This window comes from Phycodurus eques, chromosome 7, assembly GCF_024500275.1.
Source record: "Phycodurus eques isolate BA_2022a chromosome 7, UOR_Pequ_1.1, whole genome shotgun sequence".
Lineage (NCBI taxonomy): Eukaryota > Metazoa > Chordata > Actinopteri > Syngnathiformes > Syngnathidae > Phycodurus > Phycodurus eques.
In genome coordinates, this window is record NC_084531.1 from 31,558,676 (window position 1) to 31,580,440 (window position 21,765).

The 21,765-nt window shown below is 47.3% G+C and overlaps 1 protein-coding gene across 7 annotated transcripts; it reads left to right on the forward strand.

The window, feature by feature from the left end:
• The first annotated feature begins 1,784 nt into the window (after nt 1-1,784).
• lrch3 (leucine-rich repeats and calponin homology (CH) domain containing 3) lies at nt 1,785-21,488 on the forward strand. 7 transcript variants are annotated; one of them, XM_061681949.1, is made up of 19 exons: nt 1,785-2,107; nt 8,526-8,670; nt 8,782-8,908; nt 8,987-9,092; nt 10,828-10,964; nt 11,756-11,865; nt 12,001-12,094; nt 12,239-12,329; nt 12,410-12,555; nt 13,006-13,097; nt 13,187-13,232; nt 13,302-13,397; nt 14,709-14,762; nt 17,376-17,409; nt 17,490-17,597; nt 17,669-17,763; nt 17,850-17,987; nt 18,063-18,140; nt 19,579-21,488. In XM_061681949.1, exons 1-19 carry the CDS (start codon nt 1,837-1,839, stop codon nt 19,729-19,731), a joined length of 2,121 nt encoding a protein of 706 aa, XP_061537933.1. In that variant the 5' UTR covers nt 1,785-1,836; the 3' UTR covers nt 19,732-21,488. The 7 variants fall into 7 exon arrangements, with proteins under 7 accessions (XP_061537933.1, XP_061537934.1, XP_061537935.1 ...); XM_061681950.1 differs by having other exon boundaries at nt 13,039-13,097; XM_061681951.1 differs by having other exon boundaries at nt 13,039-13,097; nt 17,379-17,409.
• Nucleotides 21,489-21,765: the final 277 nt, after the last annotated feature.

Here is a 21,765-nt window from a genome sequence, read left to right on the forward strand (position 1 = left end):
TAAGGTAAATCAGATTTTTTTTCCCCGACTGCTGGTTTTGTCGTTCCTCGCTCCAATGGACATTTGCTTTATGTGACTAAATAAAGGTTGAAATAAACAAATGAATAAGGCTCATTACCTATCATTTAAAAAATGTGTCAATTACTGAGGTAAAAAAGCTTGTAATGTCCTTATTACTCACGATATCTTAATAGTTCTGCTTTCATTTTAAAGGATTTTCCAAGCCCAAATTTGAGCAAACAGGTTTCTCGGGAAATAACATATTCTCTCTTTCTTACGGTAATGTATTACTCATTCATTCATTCATCTTCCGTACCGCTCATCGTCAACGCGGGTCGCGGGCGTGCTGGAGCCTAACCCAGCTGACTCTGGGCGAAAGGCAGGGTACACCCTGAACTGGTCGCCAGCCAATCGCAGGGCACAGAGAAGCAAACAATCATTCACACTCGCATTCACACCAACGGGCAATTTACAGTCTTCAATGAACCTAGCATGCATGTTTTTGAGATGTGGAAGGAAACCGGAGTGCCCGGAGAAAACCCACACAGGCACGGGGAGAACATGCAAAGTCCACACAGGCGAGGCCGGATTTGAACCCGGGTCCTCAGAACTGTGAGGCAGACGTGCTAACCAGATGTGGGTCGAAACGCGCTACATTTACTCCGTTACATTTACTCAAGCAGCATTTTGGATAAATTGTACTTGTCGAAGTGGTTTTAATACTACATACTTTTTACTTTTACTCGAGTATTTATGTTAAGAAACGGTACTTTTACTCCGTTACAATAATCTAAAAAAAAAATGTAAATGCCGCTAGCTACTTTTATGTATCAATTATTGCTTATTTATCAACTATTTTGTGCGTGACCTATCTGTTCAGACGACTTCGACTTTCGCATTGGGCGACGTTTGCTCCTGTCCAATTCAAGCGCTAGTGACGTTTGAGTCTTGTTCACCAATCAAACGACACCATTAAGTCACATGACTACACACAACGTCTTCTATTGGGCTTCCCGGGCATAGGTATTAACACTAGATAAAACAACCCGGCTAATCAACGTGATTGAAGACTCTACAAATTGCCCGTCGGTATGATCGTGAGTGTGCATGGTTGTTTGTTTCTATGTGCACTGCGATTGGTTGGCAACCTGTTCAGGGTGTAACCTGCCTCCTGCCCAGGGTGTACCCTGCCTCCTGCCCGCAGTTAGCTGGGATAGGCTCCAGCATACCCGCGACCCTAGTGAGAATAAGCGGTGCAGAAAATGGATGGATGGATGATGTGCATGCGCAGATTAAAAATAAAATTAAATCAGGTTACTCACCATTTACTCAGTAATTGAGTAGTTTTTTTCACTGTGTACTTTTTACTATTACTCAAGGAATGTTTTCGAGGACAACTTTTTATTTACTTTTACTTGAGTCACATTATTGTCAAGTAACAGTACTCTTACTTGAGTACAATATTTGGCAACTCTACCCACCTGTGGTGCTCGCCAGTCGGCCACCGTGCCGCCAAACAAGATACCGTACACGTAAATACGTATTTCTTTAAAAGTTAACTTGTAGAGGAAACATAATAACAGCAGTTACAATCCTATATATTGTTTACAATTAACTCGTATTCTGTGAACTGTCTTTTGTATACTTTGTACACCTACTGTTCTCTATTTACTACGTGTGCGTTTATCAATAAATATTATTTTAATCAGAAGAATAAACAATAACAAAATGTTTCTTCTCGCCTGCCGTTGTGCGCATGCGCAGCTTCTCAGTTTTGGGTGGGAGAGTTAGCATTAGCATTCGCACAGTGTGCGCGAAGCAAGCAACCGGAGTGTAATGGCGGCCTCGGTGTTGTTGGGCTCTGCGGACAACACCGGAATCAGCTTCACGGGCGGCGGCGGCGGTACCGACGCGGGGAACAACGTCCTCGTCGCTGGTAACAACGGCCTGGGGGCGTCGGCGGCGGGCCCGGTGCCGTGGAACCGCTCTCTGGACCGGGCTCTTGACGAAGCCTCGGCCACCGGGTGTCTGAACCTCAGCGGCAGGAAGCTCAAGGAGTTCCCCCGCGGCGCCGCCAACCACGACCTGACCGACACCACCCGGACCGGTGAGTCCGCCTCCGAAAGCCCGGCGGGGCCACTGAGCCGTTGAGCCGGTGAGCCGGTTTCGTACCTTTGGGGGAAGAAAGCGGCACTTCCGAGCAACTTGAGAGCCGACCGACAAGTGTTGTTGTTCTTCGGCTGTGCGACAACAACATGTTGCTTCAGCCCCCGCAAGCGCACGAGATTGAGTCCGAAAGTCACAAATGCGGACGTTTCGGACGCATTCAGTCGCTGTTAAGTGTTCGTCGAGTTTGCGCGGAAACGCGAGCTTTCGTTCACTTTATGACACCTTCGAGTTTGTCAACTTTGCCGAAGCTAGCGCGTTAGCCCACATAGCATCCCGCAAATCATCAACGTTCATGTGCGTTTATGCTCGAAACGACTCATTCGAACGTCATTGACGAGCTGGGCGCTCACTTTTGAGCTATCTTGAACTGCTAAGTTATTATTACATAATTAATAATACACCGCGCAACACTTTAGAGAAACGTCATTGTTACGTGAACGTGATGAATATAATGGTGTTGCCTGTGCGTTGCACTGTATTGTATTGTACCATATACTGTATTAAAGGTGTCACAAGTAATCAATAAGTTGTCGGTTAATCGATTGTCAGTTAAAATTGACAACTCCTTTGATCATCGATTTATCTTTTAGAGCAGCGGTGTCAAACTCCTTTTTGGTAAGGGGCCACATTGTAGTGATGGTTTCCCTTGGAGGGGCACTACGTCTGTGAACCCATATAAACACATGATGGCCTCATATTATTACACTTACACTAGAAATTGATGGATAACTTGTTTTGAAATCAGAAGCCAGTAAAACATTGCTTGTTCGACTATTAATCAATGTATTTTCAAATGGGCTCACCGCCTGTGGGAGGGGCCATAGGGGTCGGGTGCAGTGCGAGCTGGGCGGCGGCCGAAGGCGGGGACGTTGGCGATCCGACCCGGCGACAGAAGCTGGGCCTAGGGACGTGGAATGTCACCTCTCTTGGCAGAGAAGGAGCCCGAGCTGGTGTGTGAGGTCGAGAAGTTCCGACTAGATATAGTCGGACTGTCCTACACGCACGGCTCGGGCCCTGGTACCGGTCCTCTCGAGAGGGGTTGGACTCTCTTCCACTCTGGAGTTGCCCACGGTGAGAGGCGCCGAGCAGGCGCGGGTATACTTATTGCCCCCCGGCTCGGCGCCCGTACGTTGGGGTTCACCCCGGTGGACGAGAGGGTAGCCTCCCTACGCCTTCGGAGGGGGGGACGGGTCCTGACTGTTGTTTGTGCCTATGCACCAAACAGCAGTTCAGAGGACCCACCCTTTTTGGAGTCCTTGGAGGGGGTGCTGGAGAGCGCTCCCGCTGGGGACGCCATCGTTCTGCTGGGGGACTTAAATGCTCACGTGGGCAATGACAGTGAGACCTGGAAGGGTGTGATTAGGAGGAACGGCCCCCCCCGATCAGAACCGGAGCGGTGTTCTGTTTTTGGACTTCTGTGCTCACCACGAATTGTCCATAACGAACACCATGTTCAAGCATAAGGATGTCCACACGTGCACTTGGCACCAGGACACCCTTGGTCGCAGTTCGATGATCGACTTTGTGGTCGTGTCATCAGACTTCCGGCCGCATGTCTTGGACACTCGGGTAAAGAGAGGGGCGGAGCTGTCAACTGATCACCACCTGGTGGTGCGTTGGCTCCGACGGTGGGGGAAGATGCCGGTCCGACGTGGCAGGCCCAAACGTATTGTGAGGGTCTGCTGGGAACGTCAGAAGGAGTTTCAACTCCCACCTCCGACAGAACATTGCTCATGTTCCCGAGGAGGCGGGGGACATCAAGTCCGAGTGGACCGTGTTCCGCACCTCCATTGCTGACCGGAGCTGTGGCCGTAAGCTGGTCGGTGCCTGTCGTGGCGGCAATCCCAAACCCGTTGGTGGACACCAGCGGTGAGGGATGCCGTCAAGCTGAAGGAGTCCTATTGGGCCTTTTTGGCCAGTGGGACTCCTGAGGCAGCTGATGGGTACCGGCTGGCCAAGCAGAATGCAGCTTTAGTGGTCGCTGAAGCAAAAACTCGGGCATGGGAGGAGTTCCGGACGGCTTCGAGGAGATTCTGGTCCGCCATCCGGCGTCTCAGGAGGGGGAAGCAGTGCACCATCAACACTGTGTATAGTGGGGATGGGGCGCCGCTGACCTTGACTCGGGACGTCGTGAGCCGGTGGGGAGAATACTTCGAAGACCTCCTCAATTCCACAGACGTGCCTTCCCATGAGGGAGCAGAGTCTTGGTTCTCTGAGACGGGGTCTCCTATCTCTGGGGTTGAGGTCACCGAGGTGGTTAAAAAGCTCCTCGGTGGCAAGGCCTCGGGGGTGGATGAGATTTGCCCAGAGTTCCTCAAGACTGTGGATGTTGTTGGGTTGTCCCGTTTGACACTCCTCTGCAACATCGCGTGGACAGTGACTCTGGATTGGCAGACTGGGGTGGTGGTCTCCCTTTTTAAGAAGGGGGACCGGAGGGTGTGTTCCAACTACAGGGGGATCACACTCCTCAGCCTCCCTGGTAAGGTCTATTCAGGGGTGCTGGAGAGGAGGGTCCGTCGGGAAGTCAAATCTCAGATTCAGGAGGAGCAGTGTGGTTTTCGTCCTGGCCGTGGAACAGTGGACCAGCTCTACACCGTCGGCAGGGTCCTCGAGGGTGGATGGGAGTTCGCTCAACCAGTCTACATGTGTTTTGTGGATTTGGAGAAGGCGTTCGACCGTGTCCTTCGGGGGCTCCTGTGAGGGGTGCTTCGGGAGTATGGGGTATCGAACCCCCTGATACGACCGGAGTCCCTGTACGACCGAAGTCAGAGTTTGGTCCGCATATCCGGCAGTAGGTTGGACTCCTTTCCGGTGAGGGTTGGACTCCGCCAAGGCTGCCCTTTGTCACAGATTCTGTTCCTAACTTTTATGGACAGAATTTCAAGGTGTAGCCGAAGCGTAATGGGGGTCCGGTGTGAGGCGGCTGGGATGAGAATCAGCACCTCCAAATCTGAGACCGTGGTCCTCAGTCGGAAAAGGGCGGCGTGTCCTCTCCAGGTCGGGGATGAGATCCTGTCCCAAAGGGAGGAGTTCCAGTATCTTGGGGTCTTGTTCACGAGTGAGGGAAGAATGGAACAGGAGATCAACAGACGGATCGGTGCGGCGCCTGCAGTGATGCGGACTTTGTATCGGTCCGTTGTGGTAAAGAAGGAGCTAAGCCGAAAGGCGAAGCTCTCAATTTACCGGTCGATCTACGTTCCTACCCTCACCTATGGTCACAAGCTGTGGGTCATGACCGAAAGAACGAGATCCTGGATACAAGCGGCCGTAACGAGTTTCCGCCACAGGGTGTCTGGGCTCTCCCTTAGAGATTGGGTGAGAAGCTTGGTCATGCAGGAGGATCTCAGAGTAGAGCCGCTGCTCCTCCACATCGAGAGTAGCCAGATGAGGTGGCTGGGGCATCTGATTCGGATCCCTCCCGGACGCCTCCCTGGTGAGGTGTTCCGGGCGCGTCCCACCGGGAGAAGACCCGGGAACGATCCAGGAGACGCCGGAGAGACTACGTCCTTCGGCTGGCCCGGGAACACCTTGGTATCCCCCGGAAGAGCTGGATGAAGTGGGTGGGGAGAGGGAAGTCTGGGCGTCCCTGCTAAAGCTACTGCCCCCGTGACCCGACCTCGGATAAGCGGTGGAAAATGGATTGATGGATGGATTTTAAAAGGGTAACAAAACTGGTAGCAAAAAAATGCTTGCAATATCTTAATGTTGTTAAAAGTGAAGACAATTTGGAGTTTTGGTATTTTAGCAATATACATAAAGTTCACACACATGATTTGTTCTCGCGGGCCACGTTAATTGATCTGGCGGGCCTGATCTGGCCCCCGGGCCTTGAGTTTGACACCTATGGTTTTGAGCCATTCTTTAACTTAACATTGTCCAAATCCTCAGACTTCAGCCTCTCAGCAGTAAATATTTTAAGATTTCTGTTGTGCTCCATGAAAGCAGAATGATTAACTTTGAAAACTAATTATCAACATTTTTGAAGATTTTCTGACAGCTTTCATGCACCAAATCAAGAACGAAATCACTGTCAATTTGAAATAATTTCCTATTTTTGAATAAAGGCATGGAAATTAAAGACTTTTTGATCCAATTCATTGATTAATCAAAAAAATAATCAACAGATTAATCGATTGTTTAAAAACTCGTTGGTTGCAGTTAGTGTAAAAGTTATAGAGCAGTGCCGTGTGTGCGTTATGTATGTATCCATATATATTGCATATACAGTGGGTACGGAAAGTATTCAGACCCCCTTAAATTTCTCACTCTGTTATATTGCAAATTAAAGTTTAAGTTAATTTAAGTTCATTTTTATTCCACCTTAATGTATGCACAGCACCCCATATTGACAGAAAAAAAACAGATTTATTAAGAAAGAAAAACTGAAATATCACATAGTCATAAGTATTCAGACCCTTTGGTGAGTATTTCGTCGACGCACCCTTTTGAGCGAATACACCCATGAGTTTTTTTGGGAATGATGCAAGAAGTTTTCCACACGTGGATTTGGGGATCCTCTGCCATTCCTCCTCGCAGATCCTCTCCAGTTCTGTCAGGTTGGATGGTGAACGTTGGTGGACAGCCATTTCCAGGTCTCTCCACAGATGCTCGATTGGGTTTAAATCAGGGCTCTGGGTGGGTCATTCAAAAACAGTCGCGGAGTTGTTCTGAAGCCACTCCTTTGGTATTTCAGCTGTCTGAGGTTCTGAGCGCTCTGGAGAAGGTTTTCGTCCAAGATATCCCCGTACTTGGCCGCATTCATCTTTCCTTCGATTGCAACCGGTCTCCCTGTCCCTGCGGCTGAAAAACACCCCCACGGCGTGATGCTGCCACCGCCGTGCTTCACTGTTGGGACCGTATCGGACAGGTGATGAGCGGTGCCCGGTTTTCTCCACACGTGCCGCTTAGAATTAAGGCCAACAATTTCTATCTTGGTCTCATCAGACCAGAGAATCTTATTTCTCACCATCTTGGAGTCCTTCCGGTGTTTTTGAGCAAACCCCATGCGGGCTTTCATGCGTCTCGCACCGAGGAGAGGCTTCCGTCGGGCCACTCTGCCATAAAGCCCCGACCGGTGGAGGGCTACGGCGATGGTTGACTTTCTAGAACTTTCACCCATCCCGTCAGCGAGCGCCGCGCGTAGGTCACTAGGCAACGAAACCTTCGTGCATCTCTGGGGCTCAGCCACAGTGATCTGAAAAATGAAGTTAAATGATTTTAACAAATGGCTGCAATATAACAAAGAGTGAAAAATTTAAGAGGGTCTAAAAACTTTCTGTACCCACTGTAATTGGACTGCAGTGCATGTAGAGCAGGGGTGTCAAACTCATTTTTGTCACGGGCCACATCGCAGTTGTGACTTCCCTCGGTGGGCCGTACGACTGTGGACCCATATAAATGGAAGATGACCTCATATACTGTAATTACAGTGTACACAACACTTTGATGAATAATCAGTTTTGAAATCAGAAGCCTGTAAAAACATGTTTTTCAACTATTACATTTCTTTTCAAAGGTAACAAAGAAATGCTTGCAAATATCTCAATGGTATTACACCAGAACACAATTAGCGATTTTGATTTGCTTTCACGGGTCACATAAAATGATGTGGCAGGCCGGATCTGGCCCCCGGGCCACCAGTTTGACACCTGTGATGTAGAGTATGCATGGAGTACGTACAGTACACGAGATGAATATTTTTACAGTACTATATTAGTACATCTAGTAAAGTGCACGTACATAATGTGTTTGTATGTTTGTATTGTACTGTGTGGAGTCCGGGGCTGCAACTAACCATTGTTTTAATCATCAGTCTGTCCTATTATTTTTTTCACTGTCTGATAAACAAATCCTTTCCATCCCTTTATTAAAAAATAGGATATTATTTCAAATTGACAGTGCAGTAAATGCACAAAGATAAATTGATTCTGATTCTGTTCCTGGATTGGTCCTTAACGTCGGTAAAAAACAAAACAAAAAGAAAAACAGCAAAATGTTAATGATTGTTTCCTAAAGTCAAAGCAGATGTTTTCAAATGTCTTATTTGGAAAACAACAAAAAGATCATCAGTCTCCAAACATGGAGGACGTCCGAGGATTTGGACAACATCACGACGCCAGCGTCGCCATGAATATAATACTATGTTGCCGCTCTGATTGGACGACAACTATACAGAGAGGCACAAGCACACAGACAGGCCATTGTTGGGATTCTATTTTCAGGCCGAGTCACAAGTTTTCTTACTGTATTAACACACGCGCACAAAGTTTGTTATTTGACCGTCACGTGACACAAGAAGATGATTGTAATTGATGTGCTCGTGCCGTTCACCTAATACTATGCGTGTGCGCACGCAGACTTATCTCGGAACCGCCTGTCCGATCTTCCGGTGGAGGTGTGTCTCCTGGTGTCGCTGGAAAGTTTGAACGTCTACCAGAATTGTTTGAGGTCTCTACCCGATCACATGATCAACCTGCAGGCCCTTACCTACCTGAACCTCAGGTAACATGCGCACACGCACGCACACACGCGCACACACACACGCACACGCGCACACGCACGCATAGACTCTCTCTGTGTGTCTCTCACTCTCTCCCGTGGTGGGTGCGTCAGCCGCAACCAGCTGTCTGCGCTGCCGGTGGTGCTGTGCGGTCTCCCGCTGAAGGTTCTGATCGCGTGCAACAACAAGCTGGGGGCTCTGCCTCAGGAAGTGGGTCAGCTGAGGCACCTGACGGAGCTGGTCGGTAGTAGCGGGCCGTCGTCGCCGACCGACACGTTACGTTGACGCGGGTGATTGATCGGTGCCGCCTCCCCGCAGGATGTCAGCTGCAACGAGATCAGGACGCTGCCTTCTCAGATCGGCCAGCTGGAGGCGCTAAGAGACCTGAACATCAGGCGGAACCACCTGGTTGCCCTTCCTACAGGTATATACACACACACACACACACACAAACCACCTAGTCACCTTTCCGGCAGGTAAAAACACACACACACACACACACACCGAAGTTCTAATCGTTTTTCTTTTTTTTTTTCAAAATCAGAATCATCTTTATTTTGCCAAGTATTCCAAAAACACACAAGGAATTTGTCTCCGGTAATTGGAGCCGGCCGGCACAGTGGACGACTGGTTAGCGCATCTGCCTCACAGTTCTGGGGAATGCGGTTCAAATCCCGGCCCCGCCTGTGTGGCGTTTGCATGTTCTCCCCGTGCGTGGGTGGGTTTTCTCCGGGCACTCCGGTTTCCTCCCACATCCCAAAAACATGAGTGGTAGGTTGATTGAAGACTCTAAATTGCACGTAGGTGTGAATGTGTGTGCCAATGGTTGTTTGTCTCTATGTGCCCTGCGATTGGCTGGCGACCGGTTCAGGGTGTACCCCGCCTCCTGCCCGATGATAGCTGGGAAAGGCTCCAGCAGCCCGCGACCCGCGTGAGGATAAGCGGTAAAGGAAAATGGATGGATGGATAGTTGGAGCCGCTCTAGTACGACAACAGACAGTCAATTGAGAGAATACTTTGGAGACAGAAAGACATTGACAAAAAAAAACCCAGTCACTGAGCAATAAAAGGTTGCTCGTAATCCGATAATGCCGGTGCAATTTTTCTTTTTTTTTTTCAAATTCAAATTCAGTTAGGTTTAATTTGTTTTTAAAGTGGGTTTGCTACTTTTTTTCCTTTTTTTTTTCATGAGAATGCTTAGGTTTTGTTATTGCCATCACTTAGTGTTTTTGCACTTTTGTAAAATTAGGTTTATGTCAGATGTCTGAAAAAGGGTCACAACCTTCAATGAGCCAAGGAACATATTTGACATCAGCAAAACATCTATGGAGATGCCACCAAACAAAGTTCCTTTGTCCCCCTTAATCCTAAAAGAGTCTCAAAGGGCTTGACAGGCCCACAGTTTCCAAAGATCGGCAACATTTCCTGATCTAAACCCCCCTCCCCCAATCGGCAAGGAAAAACTCAAAGAAGCCATTTGGGATGGCGGGGAGACCTTGAGAAGGTGAGGCACAGATGGGGCGAGGAGCAGGCTGCAATGGATGCCAAGTGGGCAACATTTATCACATAGTTTGGTGCCGTACAACGTTAATTAACGGGGCGTTAAGAGTCCATTTATTGAGATGAAGCGCCGCAACTAGACACCTTCGGGAAAGCGGCTCCCCCGCAGGGCCCGGTCGGTTGATGCGGAAACCTCGACCGCAGCGCCTCCGGGGAAGCGGTCAACCTCAGACCTGTGCAGAATCCGTACGGTGACGGCCTCAGATTGGATCGTCGCAGGCCAACGACCCCTCTATCCAAGTAGGAGAGAGCAGTAAAACAGGCCAAAATCCCGATGTCCGGGGGTAAGGCAGGGAAGAGGCAATTTGCATACTATGTGAAAAATAAGTCTGAAGTCAAGATTTCTCCAGAGGTAGCCGCTATAATTTCAGCAGGGAGGGATGAGATAAGGGTTGTGTTATGCTTTTTTTTTTTTTTTTACTTTTGTAAACAAGGAATGCAGTTTTAGTTAGTTGTCATTTTTTGAAAAGCTCATCATTTTATTTGAACCTTTCTTTTCATTTTGATTTTCCATTGCAGTTTTGGTTATTTGATCGGTTTTCATAAACTGTAATAACCTTGACACACAGACATTGTGCGGTTGTGCGCGTGTGTTTCAGAGCTGGCCGAGTTGCCTCTGGTGCGTCTGGACTTCTCGTGCAACAAGGTGACGTCCATCCCGCTGTGCTACACGCGCCTGTCGCAGCTGCACACCATGGTGCTGGACAACAACCCGCTGCACACACCGCCCGCTCAGGTAGCCCGCACATACGTAAATACCGTCGGCCTGGGGGAAACGCAGCATTGAAAAGAAAGAACTGAGCAATTCGCGAGCAATCTAGTGCCGTTTTTTTAAAGCCACTATTGACTTTTCATTTCCTGCAAGAAACAGACAAGAGCAAGATTTGCGTATGACAAGAAAGGAGCCCGGCAGACGCCAGTCGCGGCGTTGAAGACGTTTTTATGCGTTGCAACAGCATTTGTTTATCTTCAGGTTGGAAACGTTTGAGCCGAGGTCGGTGCTTCCAAGAGTCGATATTTCGCCGAGTTCACCTTACTTCACCTGTACAACTCGACGTGAGAAAAAGAGCACGAGAGGGACTGTGTGCAGTTTGACGGCTTATTTTATGATGTTAAATGAAACGTTCATTTATGGAGGATCATCTTTCGGTAAAAGAGATACTGCTTTGCCAAGAGGAAGTGCTTATTTTCAAATGACCTGCAAACAATTTTTGAAATCTCATTGATGCAAGTTCGTGCTATGGAAAAAAAACTGTTACAAAGCTCTTTTGGTATCTGGAGAAATAGACCACAAAGTCCCAAGAGGCAAAATGTAATATAAAAAATAATATAATTGTCATTTGCCTTTCTTCTAATACGCAAAAGGGAAAACCCGATTATAGTCAGAAGTCGGACTTTTTGAGAGAGATTTGATTTGAAGGCCACATTGCCAAAGCGTACGCAGGAAGTCACGCCCGGCCGCCTTCTCATTCACACTTGCTTATTCATGATATTATTATTGGTCATCAATAATTTTGTGTTGTTTAGATTTGCATAAAGGGCAAAGTTCACATCTTCAAGTTCCTCAACATGGAGGCCACTAAGATGACCCCTGACCTCCCAGAATATGACAGACAACCTTTAAACTTCGGCTCCTGGTCTGAACTCATCACGTATCCACGCACGCTCTGTCATCAGTCGCTCACATACGACGACTTTCTTTGGGCGCTGCAAAAGGAGTCTCATTTGCTGCTGCGTGTACGTGTGTGTGCGTGCGCGTGCGTGTGTGTTAGCGTTGATGAGCTGTATCCCGGTCGGCCATACGGAGCGTTGGATTCAGGCTTCAACAGTGTGGACAGCGGCGACAAAAGATGGTCAGGAAATGAGGTTAGAAGCGCTCCCACACAATATTAAGCAGCTCACAGTGTTGCCACAAAGTATTTTTATCTTATGGTGACATCATATGGGAGAGACGTGATTATTATGTGACATCGTGATCGACTTATGTGGTGCGCGTGCTTCCTTCCCAAGGAGTCGTCTGAGGTTCCTGCTCGCTTGCCGGACGTCCACAAAGAGTGGAAGCGTGCGGGGGCGGGGCCCCCCCTGCTGGCCAACGGGACACGTGAGCGCGCTCGTGCGTTATTGAGTCGCGAGGCGCGCCGCAGGGCAGTGACACGGGTGCGCGTCGGATGTCGTGTGCAGACGAGCTGGAGCAGATCGACTTCATCGACGGCGTTGGCGAGGAGGAAGAGGAAGAGAGGAAGAGAGTGGGAGGAGGAGGAGCGGGAGACCGGGCCAGCCTCAGCTCGCAGTTCATGGCCTACATCGAGAGACGCATCAGCAACACGGTACGCTTTTTACCTTTGCCTTTTGACTTTTCCTTCTTTGATTTGCTCGTTTTTTTTGTTTCTTTCTTTGCGTGCCACGGGTTTATCATTTGTTGGCTCTCTGATCGGGTTTTCATAAATTCTTTATTATTGGTGTTATTTCGTTTGTTGTTTTTTGTTTGTTTCTTTTTTCTCTTTTTCATTGTTTGTTTGACATATCGTTTGTTAGATTGTACATTTCTTTTTCTGTTTTTTGTCATTGATTTTTGTTTCATTAGTTTTTCAATTATTCGATTTTTAAAATGTTTTGTTTGTGTTTTCTGTTCTTGCTTATGTCATTTGTTGGCTTTTCATTCCAATATTTTTATCATTTGTTGGATTTTGAGTGTTTGTTTTTCTTGTTTTTTTCTGATTTCTTTTTGTTGTTTAATGAGTTTGTTTTTCATGTGATTCTTTTTGCTTCCTTGTTAGTTTTTGTCGTTTTTTGTTTGTTTGTTTGTTCAGGTTTCTCCGGGTAAAGCCAGTGTATCCAGAACAGACGACTCCAGACAGAGACAGAGCAGGTAGTCACGCATGCACATATGCAAACATGTCACTGGTTAGTGACTATTCAGGCTTAAGAACATGTCCTTCCTTCCTGTCTGTTTGTCAGGAGCGTTTCGAACGGTGCCACAGCGCCACCTAGCAGCCAGATTCAGGTAAGGCCACGTCAGCGGGCGTTGACAAGTACCGGACCTTTTGCGTGTGTGTGTGTGTGTGTTGCTCAGCGAGGCGTGGAGCGGGTGAGACGAGAGGCTCAGCTGGCCGCCCTCAGGTACGACGAGGAGAGACACAAGACACGCCCCCTGCAGGGAGACGCCAAGGTACCGGCAACCAATCACACGCCAGCTTTTCATCACAGCCAATCAGCGGCATTGTAGAAGATGCCATGAAATATGTTATTGCAATAATATTTAAAAGGGCTGAGCAATCAAGTTTTTTTGTGAGCAAGATTTGAAAAAAAATAATTCTAGATTTTATTTTCGCGGCTTTGCGTGTCCAACATGGATTCCATTAGCTCAGTGATTTGTTGGCTGTGTTGACCTGCCCTCCAGCGACTATTTTTCAAAAAACACAACTTGAATTACTGCAACGAAACACAAACTTTGCGTATGACGAGAGTAATTGTAGTAATTGTGTTCGACCTTCACGCAAAAGCGGTCGTTTATCCACATGTTGAAACGTTTGACCCGAGGCAGGTGACAAATATTTGGCAGATGTGGCGTTTCATCACCTGTACGTGTGGAAAGAGTTCTTCTCTTCATCCGTGCAGGTTATCGGCTCATCCAAAGGTTGTGTTTTGCATCCATCTTTTCTTTTCTTTTTTTGCCCCAAGAGGATTCACTTATTTTCACCACATTATCTATGAAGAGATATGTATTTCTATTAGGGCTGCAACTAACCATTATTTTAATAATAGATTCATCTGTAGATTACATTTTCCGATGAATCAATTCAGGAAAAAAAAACACATTTTAATTTCCATCCCGCTATACAAAAACATCATTTCAAATTGACCGTGAAGAAGATGCAAACATGCAACATAATTTGATTTGATGATGAGTCAGTTCCTGGTTTGGTCCGTAACATGCTTATTTTCCAAAGTAAAAGCAGATGTCAAAAATGTCTTCTTTTGAAAAGGACTACAGAAATGGGAGAATAGTTCCTGTTGAAAGGCTGAAATTCTGAGGATTTGGACCAATAAAGTTAAACAGGGGCTCCAGAATAGTTTTGAAATCATTTGTTAATCGAGTTCTTGTCAATTAATTGATTAATTGTTGCACCTGTAATCTCTATCATTTCTCTCTAAATTTAAACAAGTTACTGCTGCGGGGGAAACTGCTGGAAAAGCTTGTCAGGAGAAATATTTGCTGGTGGCATACAGTAAGTGAAAGGAAAACAAGGGAGACGTTGTTTTGCGGCCTCACCCGACGGTGTCGTGTGATTGGTGCTTTGCAGAAGTGAAAGTTGGCCAGATTGTGTACGTGTTTTGTTGGCAAAGTTCAAACAAGGCCAGTCCGGACAGCAAGGTTGCCCCACCCACACCATCCTTACACCCCGCCTCCTCATCATCGAGCGCTCACATCGTGCGTGTGTGTGTGTGTGTGTGTGTGTGTGTGTGTGTGTGTGTGTAGAAGATCTACCCCTTCAGACGCTCTACCCACACAGATGACTCCGCCCTCTTCATGGTAAGAATCGTCCGCACCTCCATTGAATTTGCAACGTGACACGCGGCCGCCGTCTTTGTGGAATTGTCTAAAAAAACATGGAATGAGCACTTGAAACGCCTCTAAAATCCTCCACAACAAAAACATTCACCATTGATGACGGACGTACATGAAGTATTCGCCTGCTCTTCTCACCAATAATCTAATCTAATCTAAGTGGTGTTTGTAGAGCAAGCGACGCCGTTTGAAACTTCACACTCATTTTGACCCGGCCACTTGGAGAACCCTCCCGGGGAATTTCGGTTCGTACGAGCTTGATATTGTTGCCTGAATCTTGTCAGCCAATTGGGGAAGGGCTTCTCTGAGTAGCAGACCAAATAAAAGTGTTGAGTGAAGAGCTGCACAAATGATGATCACTATTATTTCCATCTATGTTGTAATCATGATGATTGCAATGATAAGAATACATTAATTCCTAGGGTTTAGGATTATTCCTCATGTTAGTAAAAACATTATTTTTATTGCACTCATTTTCAACATAAAATATGTAAATGGTTTTCAGGGCTGAATAAATGATAGGTGATACAACCCCAATTCCAATGATGTTGGACGTTGTGTTAAACTTAAATAAAAACAGAATACAATGATTTGCAAATCATGTTCAACCTATATTTAATTGAATACACGGCAAAGACGAGATATTTAATGTTCAAACTGATCAACTGGATTGTTTTTAGCAAATGATCATTAACTTGGAATTTGATGGCTGCAACACGTTGGGACGGGTGGCAAAAAAGAGTGAGAAAGTTGAGGAATGCTCATCCAACACGTGTTTGGAACATCCCGCAGGTGAACAGGCCAATTGGGAACAGGCGGGTGCCATGATTGCTTCCCTGAATTGCTCAGTCATTCACAAGCAAAGATGGGGCGAGGTTCACCTCTTTGTCAACAAGTGCGTGGGAAAATAGTCGAACCCTTTAAGGACAATGTTCCTCAACGTACAATTGCAAGGAATTGAGGGATTTCATCATCAAAATGTTCAGAGAATCTGGAGAAATCACCGCATGTAAGCGGCAAGGCCGAAAACCAACATTGAATGCCCGTGACCTTTGATCCCTCAGGCGGCACTGCATCAAAAACTGACATCACACGGGCTCAGGAACACTTCAGAAAACCAATGTCAATGAATGTTGTTAAAAGAAAAGGAAGAAAATGTAACACAGTGGTAAACATGAGCCTGTCCCAGCTTTTTTGGAACGTGTTGCAGCCATAAAATTGTAAGTTAATGATTATTTGCTTAAAACAATAAAGTTTACCAGTTTGAACATTAAATATCTTGTCTTTGTAGTGTATTCAATTAAATATAGGTTGAACATGATTTTTAAATCATTGTATTCATCCATCCATCCATCCATCCATTTTCTGAGCCGCTTCTCCTCACAAGTGTGCTGGAGCCCATCCCAGCCACCATCGGGCAGGAGGCGGGGTACACCCTGAACTGGTTGGCAGCCAATCGCAGGGCACATAGAAACAACGATTCGCACTCACGGTCACACCTACGTGCAATTTAGAGTCTTCAATCAACCTACCACGCATGTTTTGGGGATGTGGGAGGAAACCGGAGTACCCGGAGAAAACCCACGCAGGCACGGGGAGAACATGCAAACTCCACACAGGCGGGGCCGGGATTTGAACCCCACTCCTCAGAACTGTGAGGCAGACGCTATAACCAGGCGTGCACTGTGCCATCATTGTATTCTGTTTTTATTTATGTTTAACACAGGTTGGAGCGTCAGCCTCACAGTTCTGAGGACCTGGGTTCAATCCCCGGCCCCACCTGTGTGGAGTTTGCATGTTCTCCCCGTGCCTGCGTGGCTTTTCTCCGGGCACTCTGGTTTCCTCCCACATCCCAAAAACATGCATGAATTGGAGACTCTAAATTGCCCGTAGGTGTGAATGTGAGTGCGAATGGTTGTTTGTTTGTATGTGTCCTGCGATTGGCTGGCAACCGGTTCAGCGTGTACCCCGCCTCCTGCCCGATGATAGCTGGGATAGGCTCCGGGACGCCCGCGACCCTAGTGAGGAGAAGCGGCTCAGAAAATGGATGGAGAGAGAGCGAGAGAGAGAGAGAGAGAGATATATATATATATATATACACACACACACACACACACACACACACACACACACATACACATATTAAACTACCAAGAGTCATCTTTAAATATAAACCAGCCAAAAAAGAACTGGCGCTCACTTTCAAAACAGCGCGCGTGGGTTGCGCTCGAGTATCAAGGCGGGACAGGTTAACCCTATAAAGAAGCCTTTAACCATGCGTTCGCCCCCTGGTGCTTGGCTGACACATATGCAGCAGTGCCCGCATTTTAAGTGTAAAAATTGCTGACAATCAGGTTAATTTAATCATGGCAGCCAAAATCGTGATCATGATAAAATTCAATGAATTGTGCAACCCTAATTCAGAGATATATTGAGAAATTATCAAGTTCTACTGTTTGACTGAAAGCCTTTTTGGACCAAAACGGAAATTTTTTTTCAACTTTTTTTTTTTTTTTTTTGACCATTTCCTGCCGCCAATGCTAACACTAACATGAAACATGTTTGTTGTCGCATCAGCAGGGCGAAGAGCGAGGCGGCCCTTCGCAGAGCGGTAAGACCGGACCCCCCCCCGTGAGAAGCCTCGTCGTTGGTTCTCCGCTTGCATTGACTCCGCCTATTTTGTGTTGCCAGCCAATCCCTGCCACCCTGACCCGGCGGACGCCGCGTCCTATCGTGGCACCGGCGTGCGCCCGGAGAGCTTCCTGTATCGCCTCGGTCAGCGGGAAGAAAAGAGGAGAGGTGAGCCGCTGTCGCCGCTTCCCGCCAGCGACGCCCGAGCTGACCCGCGCGCTTCCGGCCTTGTCCTCTAGGGGACGCCGTCGCCCCTCGGCAGACGCTTGACGAGGCACCGGCCGCGGCCACCGAGATGGGACACGACGCGCAGCTGGCGGAGCGGCTCAGGAAGGTGCTGCAAATCCTCATTGGCGCATGCCGTTGGCAACCGCTCGGCAGTTAGCGGCGATTTGTTCTGACGTGCGTTTGTGTCGTCAGGACATCGAGGCCCGGCTGAAGGTTTCGTTGCCTAGTGACCTACGCGCGGCGCTCACTGACGGTGTGGTCTTGTGTCACCTGGCCAATCACGTGCGCCCGAGATCGGTACCCAGCATACATGTCCCATCCCCCGCCGTGGTGAGTGCGCATACTTGTGCGTGTGTGCTGCTGGTTGCTATGACAACCGTCCTGTGTGTGTGTGTGTGTCCTCAGCCTAAACTGACCATGGCCAAATGTCGGAGGAACGTGGAGAACTTCCTGGAGGCGTGTCGCAGGATGGGCGTGTCTCAGGTGATGAACGTCTTCTGAAGATGGTGATGGTGATGACTCTCCGTCCTTCTTCACTCGATACTTTTCTACTAACGACTTTCTTTCTCTTTCTTTCTCTTTCATCTCCCTCCCTCCTTCACACACGTGCAGGACGGTTGTCATAGCAACCAGCAACACACACACACACACACACACACACACACTGGGAAGCGCATGTGTTCCGTCAGGGGGTTCTCATGACGCATTTGGTCGCCTTCCTATTGTCTCTCGCTTGTTTTCGTCCATCTTGTCCATTGGACGTAGACGGACCGGTCGTGGCTGAATGGTCGCCGGTTAGGCCTGTCACAATAATTTTTTTAAGACAATATATCTTCCCCAAAACTATCACGACAAAACTTTTTTTTTTATGCCTGTGAAATCATTAATATAAAAGGCCCACGAGAATGTTTTTTTTTTTTTTTTCAATCGGAATGATTTCAACCGGAATGACAAAGTCTCCACGGAAACCCGGCTACTGTGTGGTTGGTCTGCTGAAGACGAGCCTTTCACCTGTCAATCAAATATATGTTGATATTTGCTGTCGTCAACTATTTGCTGAATATCGTGTCCCACTGAGTCCTTAGTAAATCCTTAGTAGACAGTTAATGTGTGTTAATTGGGGACTAAAACACACAACGGCTTGGGTGCTGCAGTGGAGCGAGCCGTTTAGCTCCTTAGCTCGTGAGCTCGTTACCTCTTGGGCTAGTGAACATAATAAATAGTTAACTTACCCGTTTGTGTTAATTGGGGACTAACACAAACAACAACGCGGAGCGAAGCGCTGATGTTTTAAACGACTGCCGCAGTGGAGCGAGCGATTTAGCTCCTTAACTCGTTAGCTTGCAGGCTAGTTGTTAGCTCGCGAGCTAGCTCATTAACTCGCGAACACAACAAACAGTTAACCTTCCCTAAAGTGTGTGAATCTACACGCTTCACGAGGAGCAAGGCTGTGGAGTATCAGACGGAGCCAATGCCGGCAAGAGTGTAGTGTTCCGCCGGCGTTCCACGAGCCCACTCGCGGCTAATGACACAGCCGTCCAACTCTGTATGACCAATGACCATTTATTGAGTCTGGAAACACTATCGTGTCCGTTTTGTTTATTGAACAATTAGTCGATATAGCAATTATTGTGACGGGCTATTCGGCGGTCAATCCCATTTAGCTAGAAGACCATTCACGGCAACGATTGCCGAGCGGACACCGTATCGACTGTATCAATCGTCGTGGACGGCGACCGCTCAGCGATGTTTGTGTGAAAGGCTAAACATGAGCAACCAATCCCGTAATCCCATCCATCCTGGTTTGTCCTTTTGTTTGCCTCATTCCAGTTGTGTTGATCAGCGTTTGCATTCTTTTGCTTTTTGGCCTCTGTCTTGTGTGTGTGTGTGCGTGCGTGTGCGTGCGTTCATGTGTGTCCAGAGCGACTTGTGTCTCCCTCTTCACATCCTGGAGGAACAAGGGCTCCCCCAGGTGGCCGCCACCATCAGCGCGCTGCTCCGCTTGGCCCCGCCCAGACACGGTGTCACCACGACGACCACCACGACCTCGTCCGGAGCGTCGTCCGGCGTGTAATCGCCGTGCAGCCGCATAAGCACGTGAAGATCCGCCATCTTTAGACACGCCCGTTAACATTAGCATCTCACAACATCAACACACCGGCAACGTTGCAGAAGTTTTTGTACATATATTTTTCTTTATTTAGGCGGCACGGTGTGCGACTGGTTAGAGCGTCTGCCTCACAGTTCTGAGGACCGGGGTTCAATCCCCGGCCCCGCCTGTGTGGAGTTTGCATGTTCTCCCCGTGCCTGCGTGGGGCACTCCGGTTTCCTCCCACATTCCAAAAACATGCATGGTAGGTTAATTGACAACTCTAAATTGCCCGTAGGTGTGAATGTGAGTGCGACTGGTTGTTTGTTTGTATGTGCCCTGCGATTGGCTGGCAACCAGTTTAGGGTGTACCCCGCCTCCTGCCCGATGACAGCTGGGATAGGCTCCAGCACGCCCGCGACCCTAGTGAAGAGAAGTGGCTCAGAAAATGGATGGATGGATATTTTTTATTTAACTTAACACTTGTGTACGGGAGATCACATAAGCAACAACATGACATCATGACGGATATGATGTCACATGACGTTCACAATAAGCTACGCTCATTTGTATTTATTTTACCTGCTAACAGCGCTAACACTAATGATGGTAAATGTTGGATATTTGCTGATGTTTATTAGCAATTAGTGTGGGCGAAAAAAAACAATTAGCAAAGAATAGTCAAGTTTTGGTGTTGACAGATGTATTGATTGATATATTTGAGATCATCTGTATGATGAATGGGCGGCACGGTGACCGACTGGTTAGCACATCTGCCTCAACAGTTCTGAGGATCTCGCCTATGTGGAGTTTGCATGCTCTCCCCATGCCTGCGTGGGTTTTCTCTGAGTACTGTGGTTTCTTCCAACATCCCAAAAACAGGCTGGGTTGGTTAATTGATTCCTCTAAATTGCCGGTAGGTGTGAATGTGAGTGCGAATGGATGGTTGTTTCTATGTGCCCTGCGATTGGCCGGCGACCACTTCAGGGTGTATCCCACCTCTTGCGCAAAGATAGCTAGAATAGGCTCCAGCACGCCCGTGAGAAGCGGTATGGAAGATGGATGGATGTACGATAATATCAATATCAAACCGTTAGCCTCAGGTAATGCAGCTAATGTGATATCCCCAACTAACCAGACAAAAACCGTTGAAATGTATTTTAACTTTGAACTGATTGTTAATGTACCAACGTGGCGAAGTGAGGGCCCTAACACATGCTATGCTAAAGATGCGGATCTGTCGCGTTGTTGTGTGTCGCCATCACATGTTTTTGTCTCTTGATTTTGCACCTTTTTTGTTTTTTTCATCTTGTTCACTTTGAATGTTCCCCAAGATCACAGGTTACGTGATCCCGCGCCTCCTTGGCGATCAGGTGATTGACATGTCGGGCCTCCTGTTGCATTCTGGGACGTTTGGTTAATGAGGCTGCGCAACCTGTTTGTGTACAAATATATTGTGTAAATAGAAAGTGTGTGTAGTAATGTATATAAAGATATGGAGAGTGCGGTGTTGCCAAGATGACACGGAACCTTTCTGCCTACACGTGACGCAAACTATTCATGTCATTCTCACACGTGTTACAAAGTAACGTGTGTGAGAAGAGTTGGTTACCAAGAAAATGGTCAGACTTCAAAGAAAATTCCCCTATTTCACTTTCGGCGTATCTATGTATTTGACTCATTTTCGCTTTGCCTGTAAAAAAACAACACGGCTGTCTGTCAAATAAATATTAGGATTGGAATATCCTTGTACGTGTCTGATTATGTTCACAACTTTTATCAAACTTGTATTCCTCTTTAAAGACACAAAAGCATACAAATAAATAATTGAAGTGAAAAAACATGTAGCTAATGCTTCCAGACATGGAATGTAAATAAATGTTTGAATCGAAATGTACAGTGTATGGTTTAGTTAAAAAAAAAAAATATATATATATATATATGTATAATATATCAATATGGGCAAAATGCTTGTTCATTTGGTAATTTAAAAAAGATAATCTTTTGACTTTAATTTTT

What these genes read in the sequence shown, in the direction of transcription:
- lrch3 (XM_061681944.1), top strand. Translation starts at nt 1,837, where the DNA reads ATGGCGGCCTCGGTGTTGTTGGGCTCTGCGGACAACACCGGAATCAGC. An exon ending in TGAGGCACCTGACGGAGCTG is followed by an intron (nt 8,909 to 8,986) that starts GTCGGTAGTAGC and finishes GCCTCCCCGCAG; the next exon opens with GATGTCAGCTGCAACGAGAT. An exon ending in CCTGCTGGCCAACGGGACAC is followed by an intron (nt 12,330 to 12,409) that starts GTGAGCGCGCTC and finishes TGTCGTGTGCAG; the next exon opens with ACGAGCTGGAGCAGATCGAC.